This window comes from Felis catus, chromosome F2 (assembly GCF_018350175.1).
Source record: "Felis catus isolate Fca126 chromosome F2, F.catus_Fca126_mat1.0, whole genome shotgun sequence".
In the NCBI taxonomy this organism is placed as follows: Eukaryota; Metazoa; Chordata; class Mammalia; order Carnivora; family Felidae; genus Felis; species Felis catus.
Window position 1 is genome coordinate 22779582 of NC_058385.1, and position 24890 is coordinate 22804471.

A 24890-nucleotide genomic window follows, 5' to 3' on the forward strand; every position below is an offset into this window, starting at 1 on the left:
CATATACTGACTGTGTCAGATAGCACTAGAGCCACGGTTAACTACCATTAATTAGAAAGTTAAATCCTGAAATGAAGCCAGTTCGTTATACTTAAAATTATTTAAAAAGTCCGCTTTGGGGAGAAAGGTAGGATTATCTGTGTATTAATGAATTTGAGTTGGAAACATTAGTATCAGCTCCTGGTTGGCTCAATACAGGCATAAATGGTGTTAAGAAACATCATTCATTGGGTAAATTTGTGGATCCAGTTGGCTTTATTAAACAATTTCATGAATTGGGCAGCATCCCACCCAGCCAAGCGGGGAGGAGGTTGGAGAAGTTGTACAAAATGGAAGATTTTTATAGGAAGGAGGGCAGGGCAAGAAAGTTATAAGCAAAAGAAAAGGATTGTTCCAGTCTAGGTCCATTCCCTTTAGGAGGAACAGCAGGCGTCCTACGCAGATTACCTCATCCTTCTTTGGGGGATGGAGAAGGCCCATTTGGCAGACTTTTTGGCTCCAGTCACAAAATTCCTACCAACCGGTTTAGACTATTTGGGGAAGGTTGAAAGTGCAGCCAGATTTGGTGGTAAGCCCAGTTTGGGGACTTAGCCTGAGTGACACCATTTTGGGCCTGTGGTTTTCTTTTAACAATGATTACATATAGAAATGTTTATGCATATTTCTATACAAGTCTAGACACAGGTTAGTTAGTATATATTCATTTACTTATTCTGTTAGACGAAAGGGCACAGAAGCAGTGTAACCCTACGTAGTAACCTAGCACTGGAGGCTTGGTTTCTAATACATTCCTGAATAAAGGGAACCAGCGCTCTTTGGAGAAATGGCCTGAATCTGACACTGGGACAGGAGATAGGACAGATGAACCTGGAGCATCTTGTGCCAGGAAGTAAGGAAGTGCTAACAGCAAACCCCCAGACAAAAAGAACTTTTGGGGGTACAAAGGGAACAGGAGCCAGCTGTAAGAGCTCCCAATGGCCAGAGCAACTCGAGCAAGAAAATAGTTTGAATTCTAACCCAAACGTAAAATAATTATCTGTGAGCCCATACTGATGTAAATAAATGATGGAATAAATAGGGAGATGAGATAAGAAACAAATCTCCTGCAGAAGAATTCCAAGTAATTTATGAAGCTACTATGTCGTCAAGGAGGTGAAACCTAACACCCCACTCCTTAAGTGTGGGCTGTGCGGAGTGACTTTATTCTGAGAAGTACAGTATGGCATTGGGGGAAGGATAACTTTACAGTAGAGAAGCCTAACAAAGATTAATTCACACCTAGGTCATCAAGGTCAACAGGAACAGTGACAGTTTGGCATTATATATACTTTATATGATGTATTGAATATGGAACTTTACCTCTTTGATCTTCCTCCCAAAACTTCTTAACTCCAATCAAATTGTGAGAAAAACATCAGACAAAGCCCACTACAAAATATCTCAAAACTGCCAAGGTAATCAAAACCAAGGAAAATCTGAGAAACTGTGATGATGACTAAATGTAATGTGTCCTGGGTGATATCAGCAGAAAAAAAAGGACATAAGTAAAAACTGAGGCAGTCAGAAAAGAGCATGGACTTTAGTTAATGATGTATTAATATTGATTTATTAATGTAACCTGTACCATACATATACAAGATGTTATTAATAGGGGAAAGTGGGGGAAGGGTATATAGGACTTCTGTCTTCACAATAATTCTATAAATTGAAAACCTTTCTAAAAATTAAAGACTTCTTTTGAGGTTCTAGGTCAAGACCCGAGGAATAATCTAGGCCACCTCTATTATTTTTAGGATCAGGGCACAGAAAGCCAGAGAGAGTAAACTATTTTTTAAAGTTGCACTGCTAGTCAGTGACCTATAAATTGTGAACATAGTGTTGTCTCTGTATTTCCATTTTGACTGAAAGGACTTCCTTTTATCTTTTATAGGATTTCATTTACTTTTCAAAACTTTTCAAAAACACACAACTCTTGATGCTTTCTAGAAAATTCTTAGCTCTTTCATTCTGACTCACAATTTTTCTCACACCTCACTTAGGCCGTTTCCAGACTGGGAAGCAGTTTAAGATAATGATCAAGAGCATGGGCTCGGGGGGGGGGGGGGGGGGGGGGGGGCGGCGTTGAGACACCTGGGTGGCACAGGCACAGTCCATTAAGCATCTGACACTCTTGATTTTTTTCTGCTCAGGTGAGGATCTCAGGGGTCAGGTCATGGGATATAGTCTGGTCTCTGGCTGACGCTGACAGCAGAGCCTGCTTGGGATTCTCTCTCTTCCTCTCTCTGCCCCTCCCCTGCTCACTCTCTATCTCAAAATAAATAAATAAACTTAAGAAAGAAAGAAAAAAAGAGCATGGGCTCCAGAATAAATTGTCCGAGTTTGATTCCTGGCTCTGCTACTTTATAGCTGTTAGACCTGAAGCAAGTTACTTACCTCTTGGTAGGTCAATTTTCTCATCTTTTTATTTGGGGTGGGGGGCAGAGAGACAGTGAGAGAGCCCAAGGAGGGATTCTCCTGTCTGTCAACACAGAGTCTGATGCGGACTCGAACTCAGGAACCATGAGATCATGACCTGAGCCGAAATCAAGAGTCAGACACTTAACCGACTGAGCCACCCGGGCGCCCTCAGTTTCCTCATCTGTAAAGTGCTGATAATAGTATCTACTTAAGAGAGTTGTTGAGAGAAACACATGAACTGATAGATATAAAGCAAGGTTTCTCGACGGCCTCAATACTGTTGACACTGTGTGTTTGCACCACATGATTCTTTGTTCTGCGTACACACGAGAGTGGAGGGGGGTGAAGGTGAGGGTTCTCCTGTGCTTTGTAGGACGTTCAGCAGCGTCCCAGACCTGAACTACTAGATGCTAGCAGCATCCCCCTTCTACTCGTGACTTTCAGAATTGTCTCTAGACACTGCTGAATGTCCCCTAAGGGACAAGATCACCCCCATTTGAAGACCACTGGTATAGAGTGCTTAGAGTAGTGCCAGGTGTTAGAAGTGCTTAAATACAGTGGCTATTGCAGCCAGTCAGTAGATCTCCCTAACGTGTTTCTGTCAGCAGTGTTTGGTTACAGGTGAGGAGAAAGCAAATAACCAGGTTCAACCAGGGGAGGTTTTCATTGTTTTTATTTTGTTTTTTGGCTAGCAGGTACAAAGAACAGAAACGCAGTGGTGTTTGTAGGTACTGCATATGGACTAAATTGAATATGGAGGGAGGTGAGATAGAGGTCTGACTTTCTTCCCTAGCATAGAGTAGATTCTTTTGTTTTGCTCCTATACCATACTTAATCTTTGTGGCATTAAAATTTTAATGGATCACTTGCGTAACTTTTGGTTTCTGTCTTTAACATTGGCTAGCAGTAGCTGTTAAGTATTGAACTGTTTAAATTTTATATTAATTTTGTGCTCTCTCTGAATCTTGTTTAATTAAATTGTAGCTGGTTTTGGTCCAGATAATCTCTGGTATAGCTTAAGATTATGCTATTTTAGAATTGAGGAAATAAATACAAGTCAACGTATTTGTCTTTTATCTGCTTAGTAGCTGCAAGACCACTTTTTGGTTTTGCTAGTTGATTTAATCTTTACATACACCAACCAAGCCCTGGGTGAACTGTAACTGTGGAACCTTCAGGTCTTACTTTAAACATAATTTCCTCAGAAAAGCTTTCCTATCTCCTTCCTCCAACTAGCTACTAAAACACATTCTAAGCTTTCTTTGTTATATGCATCCATAGCATTCTGTACTTGTCTTTTTCAGTTCTCCACGTTTTTACTTTAATTGTTCAATCATTTGTCTTTCATTGCTACATAGTAATAAATTCACTGAGATCCAGGATTATGGTTTACTCCAGCATCATACTCAATGCCTAGCGTAACATCTGCGTGGGCATTCAAATATTTGGAAGACTAATATTAATTTTTTTATATACATCTGCAGTTTTATTTCTTCTTTGGGGTTAGGGTTGAGGAGAAACAGGTTTTGGCTGAGAAGTAAACTTTTTTGCTGAAATTGTACCCTGAAAGTTTTAAATAAGTAGCAGAAGAAAGGGAAGATAGGTAGTTGGTAAACTGAGGCCTAAAGTTGCTGCCCCCTTTCCGTGTCTGCTCCTATGACTTCTTGTCCCAAACCAAATTGCAATAAAGGAAGTATTCTGCTCTTTATTTTGCTCTGGTAATGATCTAGACTGGAGACCAAGAGGGGATTGCCACCACAAGTTCCCAAGAAGGAGCGCCACAAGTTCGTTTATACTATGGTCTGTGTCTGAGGCACGATCCCTAAAACATCTATCAAAGAGTAAAAGGTAGCAGTGTGGACTTGATTTGTTTCCAGAGCTTTTCTGCCCAGCTGTCACTGATGAACACAGCGAACGCCAAGGGCACGTCTCCGACGGCCCCTTCGAATTTCTGGAATAAGTATTGTTCTACTGGAGCTGAGCGGCAGCTTTTGAACATTCCTCTTAGATGAGCTGCATGTGATTTTTCTCCACATACCCTGTGGAAGCACACTCAGGTGGTTTTAGTCTGGAATTCACACACGGAGCACATTCTCCTGACACCGCAGGGTCCTCCACCAGCTGGCAGGGCAAGCCTGAGGTGCTCCCTGCCATCTCTGCCCGCACAGGGGCCACTGCTTGCTGAGCGTTGAGGTGAGAGCGCAGAACCGCCAGCAGAGGGGGCTCCCCGCGCCTGTAAGCCTGGGGCGCTGGGTGGCGCACCTTTCGGGACAGGGGGACCAGCTTGACTGGCCTCGTGCCTCAGTGGAGCACTCACACTGCAGCCCTCCAGGAGCTCCAAGGTCAGGGCTGCGGAGTGCCAGAGCTGCCAGCTGCCCCGGCAGAGGCTTTATCAGGACGTTCCCATGGCTATGGCGAGAAAGCCAACACGCTCTTGTTGGATCAGGCTGTGCGCTCACTTCTTTGGACCCACAAGGCTTTCTGGAAAGGCTACGGGGCCTCGGGTGCAGCAGGTGGCCACACCTCAGGCCGTCTCCTCGCTGCCAGCTTGCCCCAATAAATAGGTTTTTTAAATCTTTGTAAGTTTAACAGACTCCCTTAACTGAAACCTTGACCAAAATAATATAAAATATTTCCTATAATATTAGGTAGGAGTTTTAAGGTATAAAATAAACTTCCAGCTAATGATTAGACACATTTTACAGTTTGAGTCTAAATCTCCCTTTTTGTTAGTATAGAGTGCTACCTGTGAAAGTACTTTTAAGTATTTATTATTCTGCATGTGAAAATCTGTTTTTATTTTACAAGAAAAGTGCTCATTGCTATTTTTCTCATTTTTAAAAAAATTGCCTATAAATAAAAGCATATAGCTCTCGGTTTATGATTTTTGCATGTTTATAACCTATTACTCAACCAACCACACAGAGGCACTGCTGGGTCAAGTTTGGCTTTTTTAAAAATATTTTAATAAAATTCGTATCTTTTCTTTTTCAGCTATTATTCATGGGCTGTCCAGTCTAACCGCTTATCAGTTGAGAACTATATTCATATGTCAGTTTTTGACAAGAGTTGCAGCAGGAAAAACCCTTGGTAAATATGTGTTTTTATCTTATTTTGGAAATGTTTTAATCTATGTCTAAAGGTAAAACAATGAGAAGAAACACATGGAAGCTGTTAGTTGTTTTTGAGAGTTTGCACTATGTATTTGGCATGTACATCTATACAAGCATTTTTAAAGGAAGTAAAAGAAATACAGTTCTCATCTCCTTAGAGCGCTGGTTGTCAAACTTAGCTTGCTTCAGAATTATTAGAACACTTGTTAAAAAACAGAATGCTGAGTCCCCTTCCCTACCATGAATTCCTGATGCAATAGGATGGATGGGAGGGGCCCTGGAGTTTATATTTCTAATAAGTTCCCAGGTGACTGTGACACATGGGGAGCTACGCTTCATGGACTCTCCTGGAGATTTACTTTAAATTTGACTATGGCAACTTTGTGGTGACTCTTCCATACACATTCTGTTTTTTACTCGCAACTATGATAATTGAAACCTTTTATTTGAACTTGATTTCAGTACTTATTTAGATAGGTGAATATGATTTATAGCTATAAAAGCTCTCTCCTTTATCTCTACAGGTAATTTTAGATTTAATGGGCAAGACTGCTTCAGTTTATTAGTAATGGGTGATATTTACAACATGGTCACTTAAGGACCTTTTGCTACAAATAATTACATATTTATATTGGTGTTTACAATTTACACAAATGCTTTCCCAACAGTGCTAAGTGGTAGGCAGTACTTAACATGAAACTGTTTACTTATAATCCTGTTGTAGTATGGAAAATCCCAGTGTGTTAGTGCCACTCTCGTGACGTTCACTGTCCAGCTCTGGCTCATACAGTATGCTGCGTGTTGGGGGTAAGACTAGGGCTGCAGTTAATGCCATGACCATAAGTGACTAGGACTAGAAGCAGAGTAGATATGGGGAGACAGAACTATAGGTTGTCTGGGCCTGGTAGCTAAAGAAGAAAAGCATCTGGATGTGGACACAATCGGAGAATTCCTGACCATGTGGACAATAAGTTAACATGGTTGTTAACAGTTGTTTTGTAAATTAAATATGACAAAATATTCTAAAGTGCCCAGCTGTGTTTCACATGTTAGCAGTTGTTCAGTGGATCTTAACTTTCTCCCGGACGGCCCTTCCTCTAGCCTCTCCTTTCTTTCTGGAAAGAAATGCAGAATGTGTCTGTGGCGCCATGGTTTAATCTTGAATTTCACCAAGATCCCCCTTTGGGTATATCTTAGACATGATAGGCCCATGTCAATTATCAACAATCACTGTATTTCACCATAATGGACTCAAGTGAGGCAGCAATTAAAATTTTATTTTAATTTGTATGGTAGACTTTCAGCTGTATATATAACTCTTCCTTTTTTTTTTAAAGTGGTTGCTCAACAGCAGCACTGCCTAATAGAAATATAATGTGAGCTATATATATAATTGAAAAGAAATAGATGGACTTAATTTTGGCAATATCTTATTTAACCCAATATTTCTAAAATACATAAACATATAATCAACATAAAACATGTTAATGAGACATTGTACCCCTCTTTTTGCAGTAAGTCTTTGAAATCTTGGGTGTATTTTATACTTAAAGCACATTTCCATTTGGAACTAGCCATATTTTACCTGTTTAACAATTATGTATGACAGTGGCTACCATATTAGCTTTAGTCTCTGCCCCACATAGCTTTGAAATGTGGCAGATGTCTTGAAGGGCAAATGTTTGTTTATGACAGGTTCCATTCTCTCATGGGACTTTATTTTTTAAGTTCTGTACAGCTCTGGAAGACTTCCCTACCTTTCTACCCCAGCTTTCTGAACTGCCCCAGAACTCAGCAAATGTCCTGAGGGGAAAACCAACCATGTGTTTTCAGTTCTTCTATCCAGTCCACCAAGCTAGCCCCAAGGAAACCGCCAGAAGCTTTCCTTGTTGCTGTTACCCCAGTAAAATCTCCCTGCCTGGAATGCCCTTACTGAATCTTCGCCTTATAAACAAATGAGGCCAGGGAAGAAAAGCTGCCCCTCATCACCTCCCCTCAAAAGGATTCTCTCCCTGGAGATGTAGTTCATCTAGTTCTCTCTGCTTCCACCACTGTCCCGTGCCTTTAGCAACATGCTTTTGCAATTTATCCCACTTTTTTCTAGCTGTAATAGGAATGTTGGCCTACCACAGTATCCTACATTCTGCCTGAAAGTGAAAGTCTACTCTAAAGTTTTTGAAATTAAGATTTAACAGTGATACATTTTCCCCCTACATCTCACATTTATGAGAAGGAAGGCAGATTAATGAGATGGGTTAGATAATGTCCGTCCAGAAACCTAATAGGAAATATAAATATTGAAGTGAGTTTTTATTTTTGTAAGTGTTTATTCTGAGAGAAAGAGAGCACTCACACAAGGGTGGGAGGGGCTGAGAGAGAGGGAGAGAGAATTCCAAGCAAGCTCTGCACTGTCAGCTGATGGGCTCACTCTCACGAATCATGAGATCGTGACCCGAGCCAAAATCAAGAGTCGGACACTGGTGTGACTGAACTGCCTAGGCACCCCTGAAGTGAGTTTTTAAAAGAAAAACAAATGTGAAATTAGAAGGATTAGGCAATCTGCCTTTGCATTTTCATCTTTCATGCTTTCTAGCATGTACTCTAGCCTTACCAAGCATCTTGTTATTCCTGAAACACACCTTTTTTGAGACAAAGTAAGTGGTGTTTAAGTGTTCGGGAGTCTGCTTCTACTACTTGTTAGCTGTGTCACCTCTCCAAGTCTCAGGTCCTACTTTATAAAAGACAAAGTTGATAACGTTGTATGCCCTTTTAAAGAAATTGTGTGGATAAAGGAGCTACTGCATGTTAACCACTTAGCATAGTGCCTAACATGTAATAGGACATTAATATGTGTTGACTATGAGTGTGAATATCTTTTGTACTCCTCTGCCTTTTGTTCTGCTGCTGCCTTCCTGAAATGTTCTCCTTCCCATCCTTATCCTCTTCACTTGGTTCTCTCCTATTTATCCTCAGTGTCCCAGTTTGGATTGTTTCTCTTCCATGAAGGATTCTCTTCTAGTATCCTTTCGTAGAGTTGATATTCTATTCCTCATATACACTAGACCCTCCTAGAGGGTTTTTGGGAAATACAGATGCATGGGCTCTACCTCGTACTAATTAAATCAATCTCTAAAGGATGGGTCTAGGTTATTTGCATTTTATTTTGTATATTTACTTTGAGAGAGAGAGAGACACCACACAGGGGTGGGGCAGAGAGAGAGAGAGAATCTCAAGAAGGTTCCACGCTCAGTGCGGAGCCCGACTTGGGGCTTGATCTCACGTCCTGACCGTGAGATCATGACCTGAGCCAAAATCAAGAGTCGGACTCTGTAGAGGCATCCCTGTAGTTTTTTAAAGCTCCTCTGATGATTCTGAGGTATATCTAGAGCTGAGAAGCACTGGCATAATACATAATTCTAATAAAGTACCAGTCACATCAGTTTGTCTTTCTTCATAGCTAGCAGTCAGGTTTCATAAGGGCAGGAACCATTTCTTCTTCCTGGTCGTATCCTAAGTACCTGGCACAGGGCCGGGAATATAAAAAGACTTACTCTACAAATTAATAAATTTTTATGTTTAAAATGTTGGAGGGGTGCCTGGGTGGCTCAGTCAGTTAAGCGTCAAACTCTTGATTTCGGCCCAGGTCATGATCTCACAGTTTGTGGGATTGAGCCCCACATCAGGCTCTGTGCTGACAATGCAGAGCCTGCTTGGGATTGATTCTGTCTTTCTCTCTCTCTCTCAAAATAAGTAAACATTAAGTAAATTATCAAAATGTTGAAGACACAATTAGAAGACAACAGGAAATAAAGTAGAAATCGTTGAAACTCCTAACATTTAAATTGCATGCTCCTTCAAATTTTTCAAAGGATGAAAAGGAAATTAACTTGAATCAAATCACTTGCCTAAACTGTTGTGTACAGGAATACTGCCTAGCACAGAGTATATACTCCGTAAACATTTAAAGAACTGAATTCATTAAAAATTGACCAAAGTAAAGTTCTATTCAGCTTCCTTAATTACTTATTTTTGTTCTGGTTTTAAAAGATGCACAGTTTGAAAGTGATGAACGAATTACACCCTTGGAATCCGCCCTGATGATTTGGGCCTCAATTGAAAACGAACATGACAAACTTCATGAAGAAATACAGAATTTAATTAAAATTCAGGTATGAGTATTACTTTATTATTATTATTATTATCATTATTATTATTATTATTATTATTGTAGAATCGAAGCACACAACATCTAGAGCAATTAAGAGCTACTTAATAGAAGTTGGGCGGTAAACCCAAAGTAAAATTTAATATACTTACTCTCTTCAGAAATTTGACCTCTGGTTTATATTCTTTGACACAAGCTCTGAGAGTTGGGACTTAATGTTTGCTACCTAAGTATGTATATATATATTGCCCCCACTTGAGAAAATACACTGCATCAGTTTAAAGATCACAAAGCAACTTTCAAAAATCAGTAGTTTGTACTGTCTCAATTTCTATTAAAAATTACAAATATGAAAAACAGAATATTTGATAAGAAATTCATAGGTTTTTGTGAATAAGGGAATGTAAAATTTTAACTATGTAGAGGGAGTTTTAGGAGTAACCTATTAAAGAGTGAGAGCCAAAAAAGTCATTCAAAGATACAGTAGCAGGGAAAATATGTTTTGCTAATGGGCAAAGCAAATACTAAGGATTGTTCTAGTTAAATAAATTTTTCTTCAGTTTTAGAAAATTATTTTATGGTTGGGTAGGAGAAAAAACTCCAGATGAAAGCTCACCTTCCCAAAAATGAATTATTGTTAGTGTGTTGATTGCCAAGTGGAATTAAGACCAGAAGAGAACAGGCAAAAATATAACTGCTACTTTTAAGAATTTCAGCCTGGGATGAAGAGCTTTGTCATGTTATCCCAGTTTTTGGAGGGGATTCTAGAGGAAGCAGGCCATCATTAATATACTAAGGTAAAGTTGAGCAGGTTACCATAAATTCATAGCAAATATAATATATTGCTTGCTATTCGTCACGTACTATTCTAAGCACTTTTCACATAGAAGTCTAATCCTTACAATAGCCCTATGATATAGGTACTATTATTTACACTGTTTTACATACAAGGAAACTGAGGCACATGAGGTTAAATAGCTTGCCAAAGTTTACAAAACTATCCAGATGGTAATAGTAGTCCCATATCTTACCATAAAATATCAGGCCAGTTTATAAAATGATTATTCAGAAGCATCTGGTTTCCTAGGTTTCTATTAGAGATTTTTAAGGATCCTAACTAATTTTACACATCCTAATCATCAGAAACACCATCCACCTCCTCTCTCATTTCCCTTTTGCTCATATTAATATTTAGGTGGGCCCTAAGTGTACATAATGTAGCTCCTAATTTATTTATTTATGTCTGCTTTTTTGGTTGTTTATTTTATTTTAGAGCGTGTGAGTGGGGAAGAGGGGCTGAGGGAGAAAGAGAAAGAAGCTTAAGTAGGCTCCATGCTCAGTGCAAAGCCCAGCGTGGGGCTCGAGCCCACAACGCTGGGATCATGACCTGAGCCAAAATCAAGAATCAGATGCTCAACCAACTGAGACACCCAGGCACCCCTTAATGTCTACTTTTAATTGGCCTAAATTCGAAAGAGGTAGAATGCTGGGCATTTACTAGTAAAGATACAAGGGGCCAATGAAAAATTGTTACATCCTTTTCAAACCACAGTTACTTCATCTTTGAAAAGGTATTTTAAATCATTTATCACATTTTTTAGTGAAGTCGTTTAGATTTAACAGGACTTATTTCAATATTAAACCACAATTATACGTTTTTAAAAAGCAGCCTAAGGTATGTATTTGTCATCCTATCTTTTAGGCGATAGCTGTTTGTATGGAAAATGGCAATTTTAAAGAAGCAGAAGAAGTCTTTGAAAGAATATTTGATGACCCAAATTCTTATGAGGTAGTTGGTCAAACTAGAACCATAATTTTCTTTTCTTTTCTTTTCTTTTCTTTTCTTTTCTTTTCTTTTCTTTTCTTTTCTTTTTTTTAAAGTTTATTTATTTTGAGAGTGTGTGTGCATGAGCCAGGGAGAGGCAGAGAGTGAGGGAGAGAGAGAATCCCAAGCAGGCTCCATTCTCAATGCAGAGCCCAACACAGGGCTCCAACGGACTGTGAGACCCATCACCTGAGCCAAAACCAAGAGTCAGACGCTTAGCCAACTGAGCCACCCAGGCGCCCTACAGTCAGAATTTTAGAACTGTCTGTATGGAGTGAGGTAGATTCAAAGAACACTGGAGGAAGAAGGGGATGCTTTCTCTTTTAAACAGGATAGAACAGTGCTGTCCAAGGAAAAAATAATGCAAGTCACATATGTGTTTTAGTAGCCACATTAAAAACAGTCAAACGACTGAAACAAATTTTAATATTTCATTTTACCCAATATATCCCAAAGCATCATTTTCAGCATTTAATCAACATAAAAAAGTATTGACGGGATATTTTACACTCTCCTTTTTGTACTGAGTCTTTGAAATCTGATGTGTATTTTATACTTATGTCTAAATTCAGGTCTCACATTTCAGAGGCCCGGTAGCTACATTTGGCTGATGGCTACCATATTGGGTAGCATAGGTATAGGAAACATAATTATTTTTTAGAAGTCTCTTATGTGATCATTAGTAGTTTTTGTGTGTATGTATAATGTAATGTTAAGGTCAGTAGAACTTGTCTTTCAGTATTACAGTGTTGGAATAAATTAAGTTTATTTAAAGAAATAAAGGATAATTATATTTTTTTTGAAAAAATTTTTAATGTTTATTTTAGAGAGAGAAAGAGAGTGAGCTTGCGAGTGGGGGAGGGGCAGAGAGAGCTGGAGATACAGAATCCGAAGCAGGCTCCAGGCTGTCAGCACAGAGCCCAATGCGGGGCTCGAACTCATGAACCGCGAGATCATGACCTGAGCCGAAGTCAGACACTTAACTGACTGAGCCACCCAGGCACCCTGTTTTTTTACGTATTTTTTTAGTGAACTTTTTATTGAACGGTAGTATACCTTTAGTAGCATACATATACCATCAATGTATAAATAGATGTCTTTTCACAAAAGAAACATGCTTGTGTGATGAGCCCCTATATAAAGGAAAAGAACATCACCAGCACCCTCCAGTCACTATCTTACCTTCTCAAGGATAACCACTACCCTGACTTGTAACATTCAAGATTAGTTTTACATGTTTCCAAACTTTATATATTACAGTCATATAGCAAGTTTATATAAGATTGATCCATGGTGTTGCTTCTAACAATATTTCATTTATTTCCATTGTTCCATTGTTGGAATACGCAACTTACCCATTCTACTGTTGAGAAACATTTGAGTTATTTCCAGTTTTTGGCTGTTACATTCCTTTTACACATCTTTTGTAGAATAAATGTATGTGTTTCTGTTGGGTATATACTTAAGAATGATTTGGTGGGTTATAAGGTATGCACATACTCAATTTTAGTAGATAACTGCCAAATAGTTTTCCTAAGTGGTTATATCAGTTCCTTCAGTAGTGTGCAAGAGTTCCAGTTGCTTCACAGACCTTCTCTGTTGTTTTCCTTTTAGTATGCTGGCAAATATGTAGTACTATCACGTTGGGTTTTAGTTTCTCTGTCTCTCATGAATAGTGAAGTTGAGCACCTTTTCCTATGCTGGTATAGAGTTGAAGAGTGGTCACCTTAATCCACTTGAGGGACTGAGCTAGGTCAAGAGTAGGTTGTAGTTTTATTTAGACTTAGTTTTTCTCTAATTTGGCCCTGTTCCTAGGGTGTAACCCTCCAGAGATCTCAGCTGAAAGCCTGATATGTTTGTTGAGTTTCCTGCCCCCACTTTTTTTTTCCTTAGCCCTGTGAGGCTACTGAAAACTCCACTCTACCTCACAAAAGGGGAAACCTTCCTTACAACCAGGAAGCATAAGAGGAAGCACTTAATCTCACTATCATGAGTAATCAAGGCAATCCCAAGTAATATATTGAAATAGTATTTCCTATACCTCAGACTGGCAACAATTAAAATATCTTAGAATACCAACAGCTGGCCCAAAGAGTGGAGAAATGGTAAGGCTGCCATACCTTTCTCTCAGTGGTGTATGTAAATTAGTACTTAAACTTAGGAGAGCATTTTAGTAAAATCTGTAAGTATGCATTCCAGCAATTCTACTTCTAGATAAATACCCTGGAGTAACTTTTTATTTTTACTGCACGTTTTAAAAGCCATGAAGTTTTATTTAAAAACAAACAAACAAAAAACAGGCCCCACTAAGACAATTGGTCTGGAATAGAGCCTGAGAAGTAGAATTTTTTGAAAGCTCTCTAGCTTTAATTGTGCAACCAGCCTTCAAAGAACTGATGTCTAAGAAAAACTTGTAATGTGCGCAAGAAGACATGTAGAGAAATGTTTACCAGTGCTGCAGTAATAGAAAATAGCCTCTAACTGCTTTCAAAAGCCTGGAAGAATGAATGAATAAATGGTATTTTTGATCAGTAGAATATTGTGCAGCAGTAAAAGTAGCTAATTCTATAAAAATATTATCAACATGAATAAGTGTCACAGAGCTGAGCAAAATATAGCAAGTTTCAGAAAATACACTATGCTAAACAGTACCATATATTTATGGGTGCATACATACATAGTGCAAGTTTAAAGGAATGCATGAATATGATAAATTCTATATTCAGGATAATGGTTACCTTGAGCAGAGGAGAAGCTAGAGGTGCAATCATTTTGGTAATAAACAAGAGCTTTAGTTGTACAGATGATGTTTTATTTCCATAAACTTGGCAGTGGACATTCAGGTTCATAATTTATTTTTTAATCTTTTTGTTATGTGTGTGAAATACAATGTAGTTTTTTTTTTTTTTTAAGTAAGAAAAAATATATTGGTGGGCAATTTGAAACAGAATTTTTTAAAATCTCCTGTATCCCTGAGTTTATAATGTGACTTTTTTAAATTAAATAATATGTGACAAAATTTGTAATATCTTATTTGTGATTTATGTATTAATATGTTTTTCCTGTTTTCTTTAGCCTTTAAAAAGGAAATTGCTTATGGTAATCTCTCAGAGAGATACATTCCACTCCATTTTTCAGCACTTCAGCTACAACCACATGATGGAGAAAATTAAGAGTTATGTGAATTGTGTAATAAGTGAAAAATCATCAGCCTTTCTTATGAAGGTATGCGTATTTCAAAGAGACTCGAACAATAAGCTAAGAATAAATTGTTATAATAAAGGAGAATACTTGGAATACAAATCCTTAAAAACTAATTGGAATTTTATTTAGTGATTTTGTAGAAGAATGGCAAAACGTTACAATTAGTGAATCTCAAGAGTTTATCAGTGATCTTCGCAGTATTTTTTAAATTTTTTAAAATAAGAGTTGGGCAAATTTTTCAAAATAAAAAGTTGGGAAAAATAGGTTAAAGAAAATTTTTGCATTTTTTTGTAAAAAGTAAAATTGGACTGAAGAAAGGCCTTTAAAAAAATTTTTTTGTAACATTTTATCCTCAGTGGAGCAATGAGTAAGGGGGTTTTGTCTTAAAATATCTGGAACTTTTATTTATTTATTTTTTTAAGTAACCCTTTATCTTAATATTGCCTAGCAAGCATTTTATATATGAAATACATGTACAAGGAAAGACCTTCTCCATAAGGCTTAAAAACCAAGCAGGTAAGTAATGCAGCTGCTATTGATATCATACTTCCTGGAGAAAAATACAGCGCAGTCCCTTTATTGACCTGTCAACAGATACTTTGGTTATGACTCAAGGAATTAGAAGGCTTAATTTTAATGCTCTTTGTTCACAATGGCTTCATGAATTCCTTCCTCTTTCACAACCCCATTTTTTAAGGCAGCAGCAAAAGTAGTGGAAAGTAAAAGAGCAAGAACAACTTCTCAAGAGAAACCTGACGGTAACAGTATTGAAATGGAAACTGGAGCTAATTTGGATGTAGGAAAAAGGTTTGTAAATTCATTAATATATTTTTTGTCTCATGGATACAATATCTTTATGTGAAAGTGTTGCTAGTGAGCCATTTTTAACAAAAATTATTATTTTAGAGGGTATGTTTTACTGATTGTTAACATTTGGATATTTGAAGTACTGTACAGTTACTTCATGTTTTATGTACGTTGTTATATGTGTTCAGCGGAAATAGTAGAGTTTAAATGGTATGAGTAATACCATTTACCATTCTCAGGCAACGTGTGCTCTGGAACAGTGTTGAAGTTGGAAACTTGAATCATCTGTACCCCTTAGTTCTCAGATCCCACATGCCTTCATCATGTGACTCACTATCCTGAGGATTATTCTAGTATTTTAAGATACTGTTCCTACATCTTTAACCTTAAGCTAACCACTTCATCTGGTGCTCAACTGAAGAAATTGGGATTTGCTCCAACGCGGGAGGGAAATAGGCTATGTTAGTCCTACACATAGTAATCCCTCTTACCCATGGGAATGTGTTCTAAGACCCCCTAGTGGAGGCCTGAAACTACAGAAAGTACCAAACCCTAAATATGCTATGTTTTTATCTATTCATACATACCTATGATAAAGCTTAGTTTATAAATTAAATACAGTGAGACATGAACCACAATAATCTACTGGAACAGAAGTTATGTGAATGTGGTCTCAGAACATCTTCATGTACTGTACTTCCCCTTCTAGTGACGATGTGAGCTGATGAAATGCGTAGGTGATGAGGTGAAGTAAGGGGAATGACGCAGACACTGTGATGTAGTATTCGGCTGATAAGATCCTCAGGAGGACGATCATCTGCTCCCAGATGCAATTGATCGGGGGTAACTGAAACTGTGCAAAGCGAAACTACAGATGAGGGGGACTACTGTATTGAGAGACAAGTTCAGTCTCCAAAATTATGTTTTAGAGATTTTCAAGGGTAATTTTTACCTTTTGTCTTGGCTTTAGGAACTAACCTTATTGAAGAAGATACACTCTACCATGATAAAGTTCTTTTCTGTTGAACTTATGGTCCATTCCCTCTATTCTTCCACCCTTAACCCATGGCCAGATAGTCATGTGGTCTCCAGATGGATGTATTTTGCAACGATGTAGTGTCTCTTGTTTTGGCGGGGGGGTAGTGGGGGGGGGTGCTGGCCATCACTCGAATGCTGCAGGTTCCTCATCTTAACTACTTATTTAGAGATGGGGATTGGGGTTCAAGTTGGATAGACCTCAGGACTAAGCTTAATTGTCTTATAGTTCCTGCTTGTCCCTACCTATTAATGTGATCTGCTCCCTTACTGGTTCATCTCCCTAAAAACTCTATTAAAGTCTTCGATTTTCTGAGATCCATTTTAAGAAGTAGATCTTTTTTTTTTTTTTAATTTTTTAATGTTTGTTTTAGAGAGCCCAAGAGAGTGAGCACAAGCAAGGGAGGGGCAGAGAGAGGGAGACACAGAATCTGAGGCAAACTCCAGGCTCTGAGCTGTCAGCCCAGAGCATGATGTGGAGCTCAAACCCACAAACCATGAGATCGTGACCTGAGCCGAAGTCGGGCGCTCAACCGACTGAGCCACCCAGGTGCCCCCTAGGTTTTTCATTTTTATTGGCTCATTTATTTTATTTTGTTTAGTATATCACAGTTTAGTGATAATACTGAGACCCAATACATTCCGGTGGCCTAGCCTTCTTGCTCAGGCTAGTGCTGCTTTAAAATAAAATTAAAACTTGCCGTGATTTATGCAGGTGATGAATACATTTCCTCTCATATAGTACTATCCACTTATTTCAAATGTCCTCTTACACAAGACACAGTTTAATCATTGTGTGTAAACAGAACTCTTGATATTCTCATCTGTCTCTGTACCCTGACTCTCCTCATACATCCAGTTAACTCCCCAAGTGTTATGAATCCCATCTCCATGCTTCTTTAATATATTGTTTATCACTTGTGTCCTAGGTTATTACTTAGCTTTGTACCATACAAATCCATCCTTGACATGATTTCTAGAGTTGGCATCCCATAAAAATAAATCTGTTTAAATCACTTTCCAGCTTAATAATCTCTTTTGGCTTTCTGTTTTCTAGTTAGAATTTATTGCCAGGGCTTGCAAAGCCTTACATCCCTCCACTTTCTGTTTTCTTCACATACAACCTTACCCTTAAGCATTAACCTCTCCCTGCCCACATACATGGTACTTTCTAGCAACACAGAACTTAGTCCTGACCCTCAAATATGACAAGCTTTTTTCATGCCTGGTCTCTTGCTTTAATTTTTTTTTTTTTAATTTTTTTTTCAACGTTTTTTATTTATTTTTTTGGGACAGAGAGAGACAGAGCATGAATGGGGGAGGGGCAGAGAGAGAGGGAGACACAGAATCAGAAGCAGGCTCCAGGCTCTGAGCCGTCAGCCCAGAGCCCGACGCGGGGCTCGAACTCACAGACCGCGAGATCGTGACCTGGCTGAAGTCGGACGCTTAACCGACTGCGCCACCCAGGCGCCCCAACTTGCTTTAATTTTGAATTCCCTTCTTTCTGTTCTCTCCAAGGCATGCCCTTACTTGCCATTCAAGTTCTAGCTCAAAACATCACCTGATCTCTGGATCAGTTGTCCCTTCTGTGCTCCCACAGCATTGAGTCATATCTCTGTAAAAGGACTTATCTTGGATAGTAACATACCTATTTACTTTTCTGTATTTCTCACCAGATTGAGGATCCTTTAAAGGTTCTTAGTTAGCCTTGTATCCTTGGTATTTAGTTCATTACGAGGCATACATTAGAACTTGCAATGCACTAAACATGGGGAGCAAAACTAAAACTAGAGACAAAATAAAGATCAAGAACCAAGCAATTATCAAAAACATTCTAGAAGCAAATAGGATCAGGACAAGTAAAACATCAGATTTATCAATATGAGGACAAAAGTTAGCAGAATATAAGTGAACAAGGATAGAATCAAAAGTGTGATTGTGAAATCAGACAAAAGATGAAGCCTTCATGTTATCAATGGTAGATGCCAACTTTGCTTTGATAAAGCTTATAAACTATTTCAAGGCATTGAGAAGTACAGACATGAAACACGAACAGTACCTAGTTTGTTGTTAAAATTTATAGATAGACTTAAATGCTAAAGAAGTTGAGATGGGTAGCTTCAATGAGGGGTGAGCATTGAGCAGGCCCTTGAAGGATAGTTAGGATTTTTACAGTTGGTTGAGGAGGAAGTGTCATTTTAGGAGAAAAGAACAGTTCCAGTGAAGACACAGAGGTATGTAAATGGTCATGCTTTTTTTGTGGAAGCTTAAGTTTAACTTCAGCAAAACAGATGAATTTGTTAAAAAGTTCAGTTGGAGACTCGTGGGGAGGGCGAGAAATTATACTTGCATTCATGGAGATAAGGATCCATGGGAGAGTCTTTGAAAGTGACATGAATGCTGGAGTACATTAACTTTGCTTGACGTATGTTTATGAAAGCTTGATTTAATATCTATCTAGCCTCATATCTGGGCAGAAATTATCCATGTTGTAATAGACTATCTCTGTATGTCCTAATGTTACCAGGGTTTCTTTTCAAAGATATTTTGTATAAATTGAAGTATGACTTGATTATATAGTATTATCCTTGTGAAAAGTTTCTTTTGTTTATATTCTTACAAATTTTCTTTTAAAGTGTTACTACTGACAAAAAGTCTGCTGGAACTGAATCCTCAGAGGGTACAGTATCTTTATTGAGGTGAAGTAAATTGACATTTTTCTTCTCTGTCTTTAAAATCTTTGATTGAGGCACTTCATGCAGACCTAAATATGTTATAACTGTCATATAAATGGTGTGATTTAGAGAATATTGCAGGTGCCTGCTTACCTCAACAGATATTCAAGACCCTGACATGTCTTGAAATTCAAAACTATAGAGACCTGCCTCTGGGATCCTGGGTTGTCACACATAGTTTCCACAAGGCCATTTTTGGTAGACACATATAGGGAGTGCTTGAACTTAAAGCAGATGTTTAACAAACTCTTATTCTGGCCCAGAAACAAGGATCTGTTGCTAGGGGGTTGATTACATTTCTGATGAATATCCCAAATTCTGATTTTATGAAATTACTTGAAAAAGTGTGTTTAATTTACTAGAAATTTCGTAACAGACAATCTAACATATTCAGAGAGCAGAAAGTCTACATGAATGATTTCAGAGATGGAGCATTTGGGATGTGAACACTGAAATAACATGATAAAGGCATCACTTGGGGGTAGAGAAAGATCTGTTAATGATAGGAAGTGCTTACAAGGATAGTGAATGATCCTGAAGAATGGTAGCAGGTGGTACACGTCAGTGGCATGAACTGCAAGGGCTAAGGTTTCTATGGAAGCAGGCATTCATTAGGAAATGAAAAGTATAGAGACCCATCTCTGGGACCCTGGGGTCATAGAAGGAAGAAGATTAAGCCTGCTCTACTTAAGCAGGCCTGCTCCCCAGCGTTGTTGCAGCCAGGAGGCTGGGCACCAAAAGGCTGCCTCCTAGCCCTTCAGGAGCCAGCCCAGTCTGGAGGGCCTTGGGGTACCAGAACCCTCCCTAAGAAGGAGCTAGTTTTTAGACAATGGGGAGAGGTGGGGGAACTGGTGAAGAGATTGAAAACAGCATTCCAGAGAGCACAATAGAAAGTTCTGGAAGGGAGAGAAAGGATTAGCAGGTTGCGGGGTAAAAATAGAGATTTTAGGTGGTGATAAAATCATTTCCTAGGCTTAGATGAGCTACTTTTTTCATCTAAACTAGCTCCTTTATAAAACTGAAATAATAACAACTTTGCAGGGTTGTCAAAAAATTTTGCCACATTCTGTATTTCCAGCCTTCCTGTCAGAAAAGCTCTCTTTGGAAGCTATAAAGTGATACCTGCCATTATGTGTAAAGGAATTTTGGAATTTCTCTTTTGGGAAATAAACTTAAAAGGCATGGGAAAGAATGAAAGTTCATAGCTGATAGTCTGAGGTGTTTTTTTTTTCTTCATCTAATTAGAAGGCCAAAAGAATCTAGAGTTCTAAGTAGATGAGATGGAAGAAATAAGTGATGGGAAGAGAGGGAAGTAAAGACAACAAAAATCTTAAGAGGCCAAGGTTAAGATGGGGCACTCAGCAAGGAGAGCACCAAAGGAAAAAGGCCGAAGTAGAAGGTCCTAGAACAGAGGTTAAGACCAATCATCTACCCTTTTTATAGCTTTTCTATGCTTTTATGTTTAATTTAGGTCTCACAAGAATCTCTTTCTATCTAAATGGAAACACAGAAGCCGACAGCAAGAGTTTAATAAGAAAGAGGAAAGAGTGGAAACTCTTCAAAGTGAGTACTCTTACTACAGTTTTTAGAAGTGGAGAATTGAGGTGTCCTTGAAAGTGATCCAGCCTTTGACCTTCCCACCACAGCACACAGACACATTTCAGAAAACTGAAACAGAGGATTAGATGTCATAACCTCATAGAGTTAATTTTAAAAGTTAGTGATTAATTTAGAAAGTTAACCGTTCTGATTGCCTAGTTTAATTTTGCTATGCTGGTTCACTGCTTTTCTACCTTAACTTTATTCAGGAACTTGAGGTAGTTACTTACCTGAAACATATAGTTGTGATCATGGTAGTTATGTTCTATGAAGTCACCATGATTAGTGAATACTGAACCATTACAGGGGAATTACAAGACCAGATTCTTTTGAGCTTCTTGTCACCACAGTTTTGTTACCTGGTAAATATATAACCTTGTTCAGTGTGTTGATATGTTTCTGTTTAAAGACACTTTAATATATAATGTTAATGCATTAACCTTGAACTCACGGCCAGTAGCACCGTAATTCATGCCTGGATGAAGCTTACCTAACACACATATTTTTTCTTTTGGGAACATTACAGTCTTCTTGCACTTAGGAACTCTAGACAGCACTTCCACAATGCTTTTGGGAGCCATTTTTAAAGAGCAAAATTACCCAAAAACACAAAATGTAGCATTAAATAGAGTGTAAAAAAGACAATTATTTATAACAGAGCTAAAACATGAAAGACAGAGCTTCACCTTGCTTAACCTCAACTAGGAACGTACACTTCAGGGGAGTTAAATTTTTTGTTGTTCTGCAGTGACCACAAAAGCACTCTACATATTGATTTTTGAGTTACAGGTAATTAGTAGGGAGGTGAATTCACAATTACAGAACCCAGGAATAATGAGGATTGACTGTAGAATCTAGGTACCCTCTTCATTGCATTTAGAATTTATTCTCAAAAAAGGCATCGCTGGATTTAAAAAGCAAGCAACAAGAATCAAAAAATCTTGAAAGCAGTCCATAATTATTTAAATTACAATTTGATTGTAAGTTTCTTCTTGGTATATATTCATTCAGCAAATGTTTATTGAACCTACACTATGTTCTGGGTACTGTATGAATGAATGCAAGGATATTTAAACTGTTGCTGCACAGTATTGTTTACTGATCCATATAACACTAGTAGATGTGCCAGCTTGATGCCAGGGACAGAGTGGGGCTGCAGTAGGTACTAAATGGATAAATTTATTCATAGCTGATGGCTGATGACAAGGCTGGTATTCATTGATATTTGTAAATTGCAGCTCTGAAATGTTTACATTCATAGATACTATTATCATCCTCATTTTAAAGATGGCAAAGTTAAACTCAAAGAAATACTTGCTTCATGTTGTTCCAAAATTGTTCTGCATCTATTGCTGCAAAATAGGAATCAATTATAAACTAAAATAATTTGGGATTCTGGACTTTTAATTTCATAACACAAAACTCAAAGAAATAGAAACATATACTTTTTTACATTCTAAATAGTTGATCAGTGGCTAAACTCTGAGAACTATAAATAAATAACCTCATTGCAGAGTGGTTTGACAGTGACTGTGGATGTTGAGCCTGGAAGATCTTGTGAGTTTTTGTACATTTCTTGACTTTTTGTTACGTTAGTAATACATACATACACATTTTTTTTTTTTAACCTTCCAGTTTGGTTAAAAGGCATGCAGTATCCTCTCTTCATGGTTGGAGGATATCAGTTTTGTTTGTGCTAAACAGTTTTTTTCAAAAATTTTTAAAATACCTTTTTAAAAAAAAATTTTTTTTCAGATTTGTAAAACTGCCATGTACTTGTAAAAAATCAAGTGATTCAGAAAACTTGAAAGAAAAAAAATCCCCTAAATTCTTCCTGTGCAGAAAAAACTTACCAGCATTCAGTGAGGTGATGATTAGTATTTGAGTTAAAAGCTTTCTGTATGTAAACTCATTTAATTCTCAGCAATCTTACAAGTGCTTTTTTTTTTTTTTATCATCCCCATTTTACAGGTGGGGAAGCTGATACAAAAAGAGATTAAGTAAATTGCACGTGGTCACAGAAACAGTGAACAGAAATAGAATTTGAAATTAGACGTTCTTTTTTTTAAGTAAACTCTATGCCCAATGTGGGGCTTGAACTCATGTTGCCAAGATCAAGAGTTTCATCTTCTTACCAACTGAGCCAGACAGGTGAAATTAGACATTCTGACTGAATAGCCCATACCTTTAATTGCTGGACTAGACTACTTCAGTGGAAGAATAGATAGCCAAATAAAAATTTAGAAAAATGTGATCAAGTTACATGTTACTTTAAAATATATTTACATTTAGTTTCAGGGGCACCTGGGTGGCTCAGTTGGTTGAACGTCCGACTTCCTTTCAGGTCGTGATCTCACAGTTCATGGGTTTGAGCCCCACGTCAGGCTCTGTGCTGACAGCTCAGAGCCTGGAGCCTGCTTCGGGTTCTGTGTCTTCCTCTCTCTCTGCCCCTTCCCTGCTCACACTCTGTCAGTCTCTCTCTGGAAAAATAAACAAACATTAAAAAAAATTTTTTTAATTTATTTACATTTAGCTTCTAAAGAATGAAACTGAAAAATTCACTGACTTTATGTAAATACTTCATGTTTCATAAGAAGTATATCAGTAATCTATATGATTCCTCCAAAATGAAGGATAAAGAATATGAACTGCTTCGAGAGGTTGGGTCAGGTTGCCTCTGTAATCATAGATTTAAACTTTAGACTGTTGATTGATTTTTATTTAAAAAGGGTGAGATTAGCAAAAAAAAAAAAAAAAGATCTCCCCCAGTTACCCAGTTTTTCTTAGTTTCATTTCATATGTTCAAGGTTTGTAGCATTCTTTTCTAGCCAGAATTCCCAAAGTAGTTTAATCTGTATTTAAATTGATTTTATTGCTTACTACTGACCCTTTGACCATGATGTCCCCATTCCTTAACTCTTGTTTGGCTATGGTTTTTTAATCTTTGTTTATTTTTGAGGGAGAGAGAGAGACAGAGCGTGAGTGGGGGAAGAACAAAGAGAGAGGGAGACACAGAATCCGAAGCAGGCTCCAGGCTCTGAGTTGTTAGCACAGAGCCCTATGCAGGGCTTGGACCCACAAACTGTGAGATCATGACCTGAGCTGAAGTCAGATGCTCAACCGGCTGAGCCACCCAGGCACCCCTTGTCTATGGTTTTTTAAAGATGGGATTATAGGTGTTGTAATTTCTAAAGATTTACATCACTGAGAATGTCTATTCTTCTTTTGTCTTTTTGGGATGAGAAAGGGAATTTACTTGCTCATGATACTTCTAAGTTCAGATATACATTGCCTTCAGGTGTGGCTGGATCCTGCTCCTCAAGCATTTTCATCAGACCTGCTTCCTCTGTGTCTCTCAGCTCTACTTTGCTCTGTTGGCCTCCCCTCTAGGAGGACCTCTTTTTTTTTTTTTAAATTGAAATATAGTTGACACAGAATGTTACATTAGTTTCATGTATAGAGCATGGTTATTATAACAACTCCATACATTATGCTATGCTCACCCTAGGGGTAGTTACCATCTGTCCCCATACATTGTTAGTGCAATGCCATTGACATAGGGATCTATGCTATATCTTGAATGTGTAGTGTTTTTTGCTTAAAGGGAAATTTGGCTAAATGTAATATTCTTTGGAAATAGTTTTTTTTATAACTTTATGGATATCAATTCATTATTTTTTTACTTTGTGAGGGCTGCTGTGGACAAGTCTGATGCCAACCTGACTTTCTCCGCACTTTGTATATGAGTTGCCTTTTATTTCTAGATTCACAGACCTTTTTTAATATTTGCACTTAATACTATAAATTCCCCTTTAATTACTGCTTTAGTTTTATACCACAGATTTTGAGATGTTGTTTTTTCATTTAGTTCAAAATATTTTTTCATTTCCCTTAAGACTTTTTCTTTGACTTACGGCCTATTTACAAGTTCTTTGTTTAATTTCCAAATA

The 24890-nt window shown here is 37.9% G+C and overlaps 1 protein-coding gene across 5 annotated transcripts in view; it reads left to right on the forward strand.

Annotated features, from left to right (window-relative positions):
* The window catches only part of TERF1 (telomeric repeat binding factor 1), a 35409-nt gene that overhangs the window by 1919 nt on the left and 8600 nt on the right, over positions 1-24890 (forward strand). The window contains exons 2-8 of one of the 5 annotated variants that reach the window (XM_003999889.5): positions 5452-5547; positions 9618-9739; positions 11438-11524; positions 14636-14785; positions 15462-15571; positions 19243-19305; positions 20813-20904. In XM_003999889.5, coding sequence (XP_003999938.2) covers positions 5452-5547; positions 9618-9739; positions 11438-11524; positions 14636-14785; positions 15462-15571; positions 19243-19305; positions 20813-20904 — 720 coding nt within the window. Of the gene's footprint in view, positions 1-5451; positions 5548-9617; positions 9740-11437; positions 11525-14635; positions 14786-15461; positions 15572-19242; positions 19306-20812; positions 20923-24890 lie in introns of all 5 variants that reach the window. The other 4 variants (XM_045049577.1, XM_019822782.3, XM_045049579.1 and 1 more) reach the window with 4 other exon arrangements.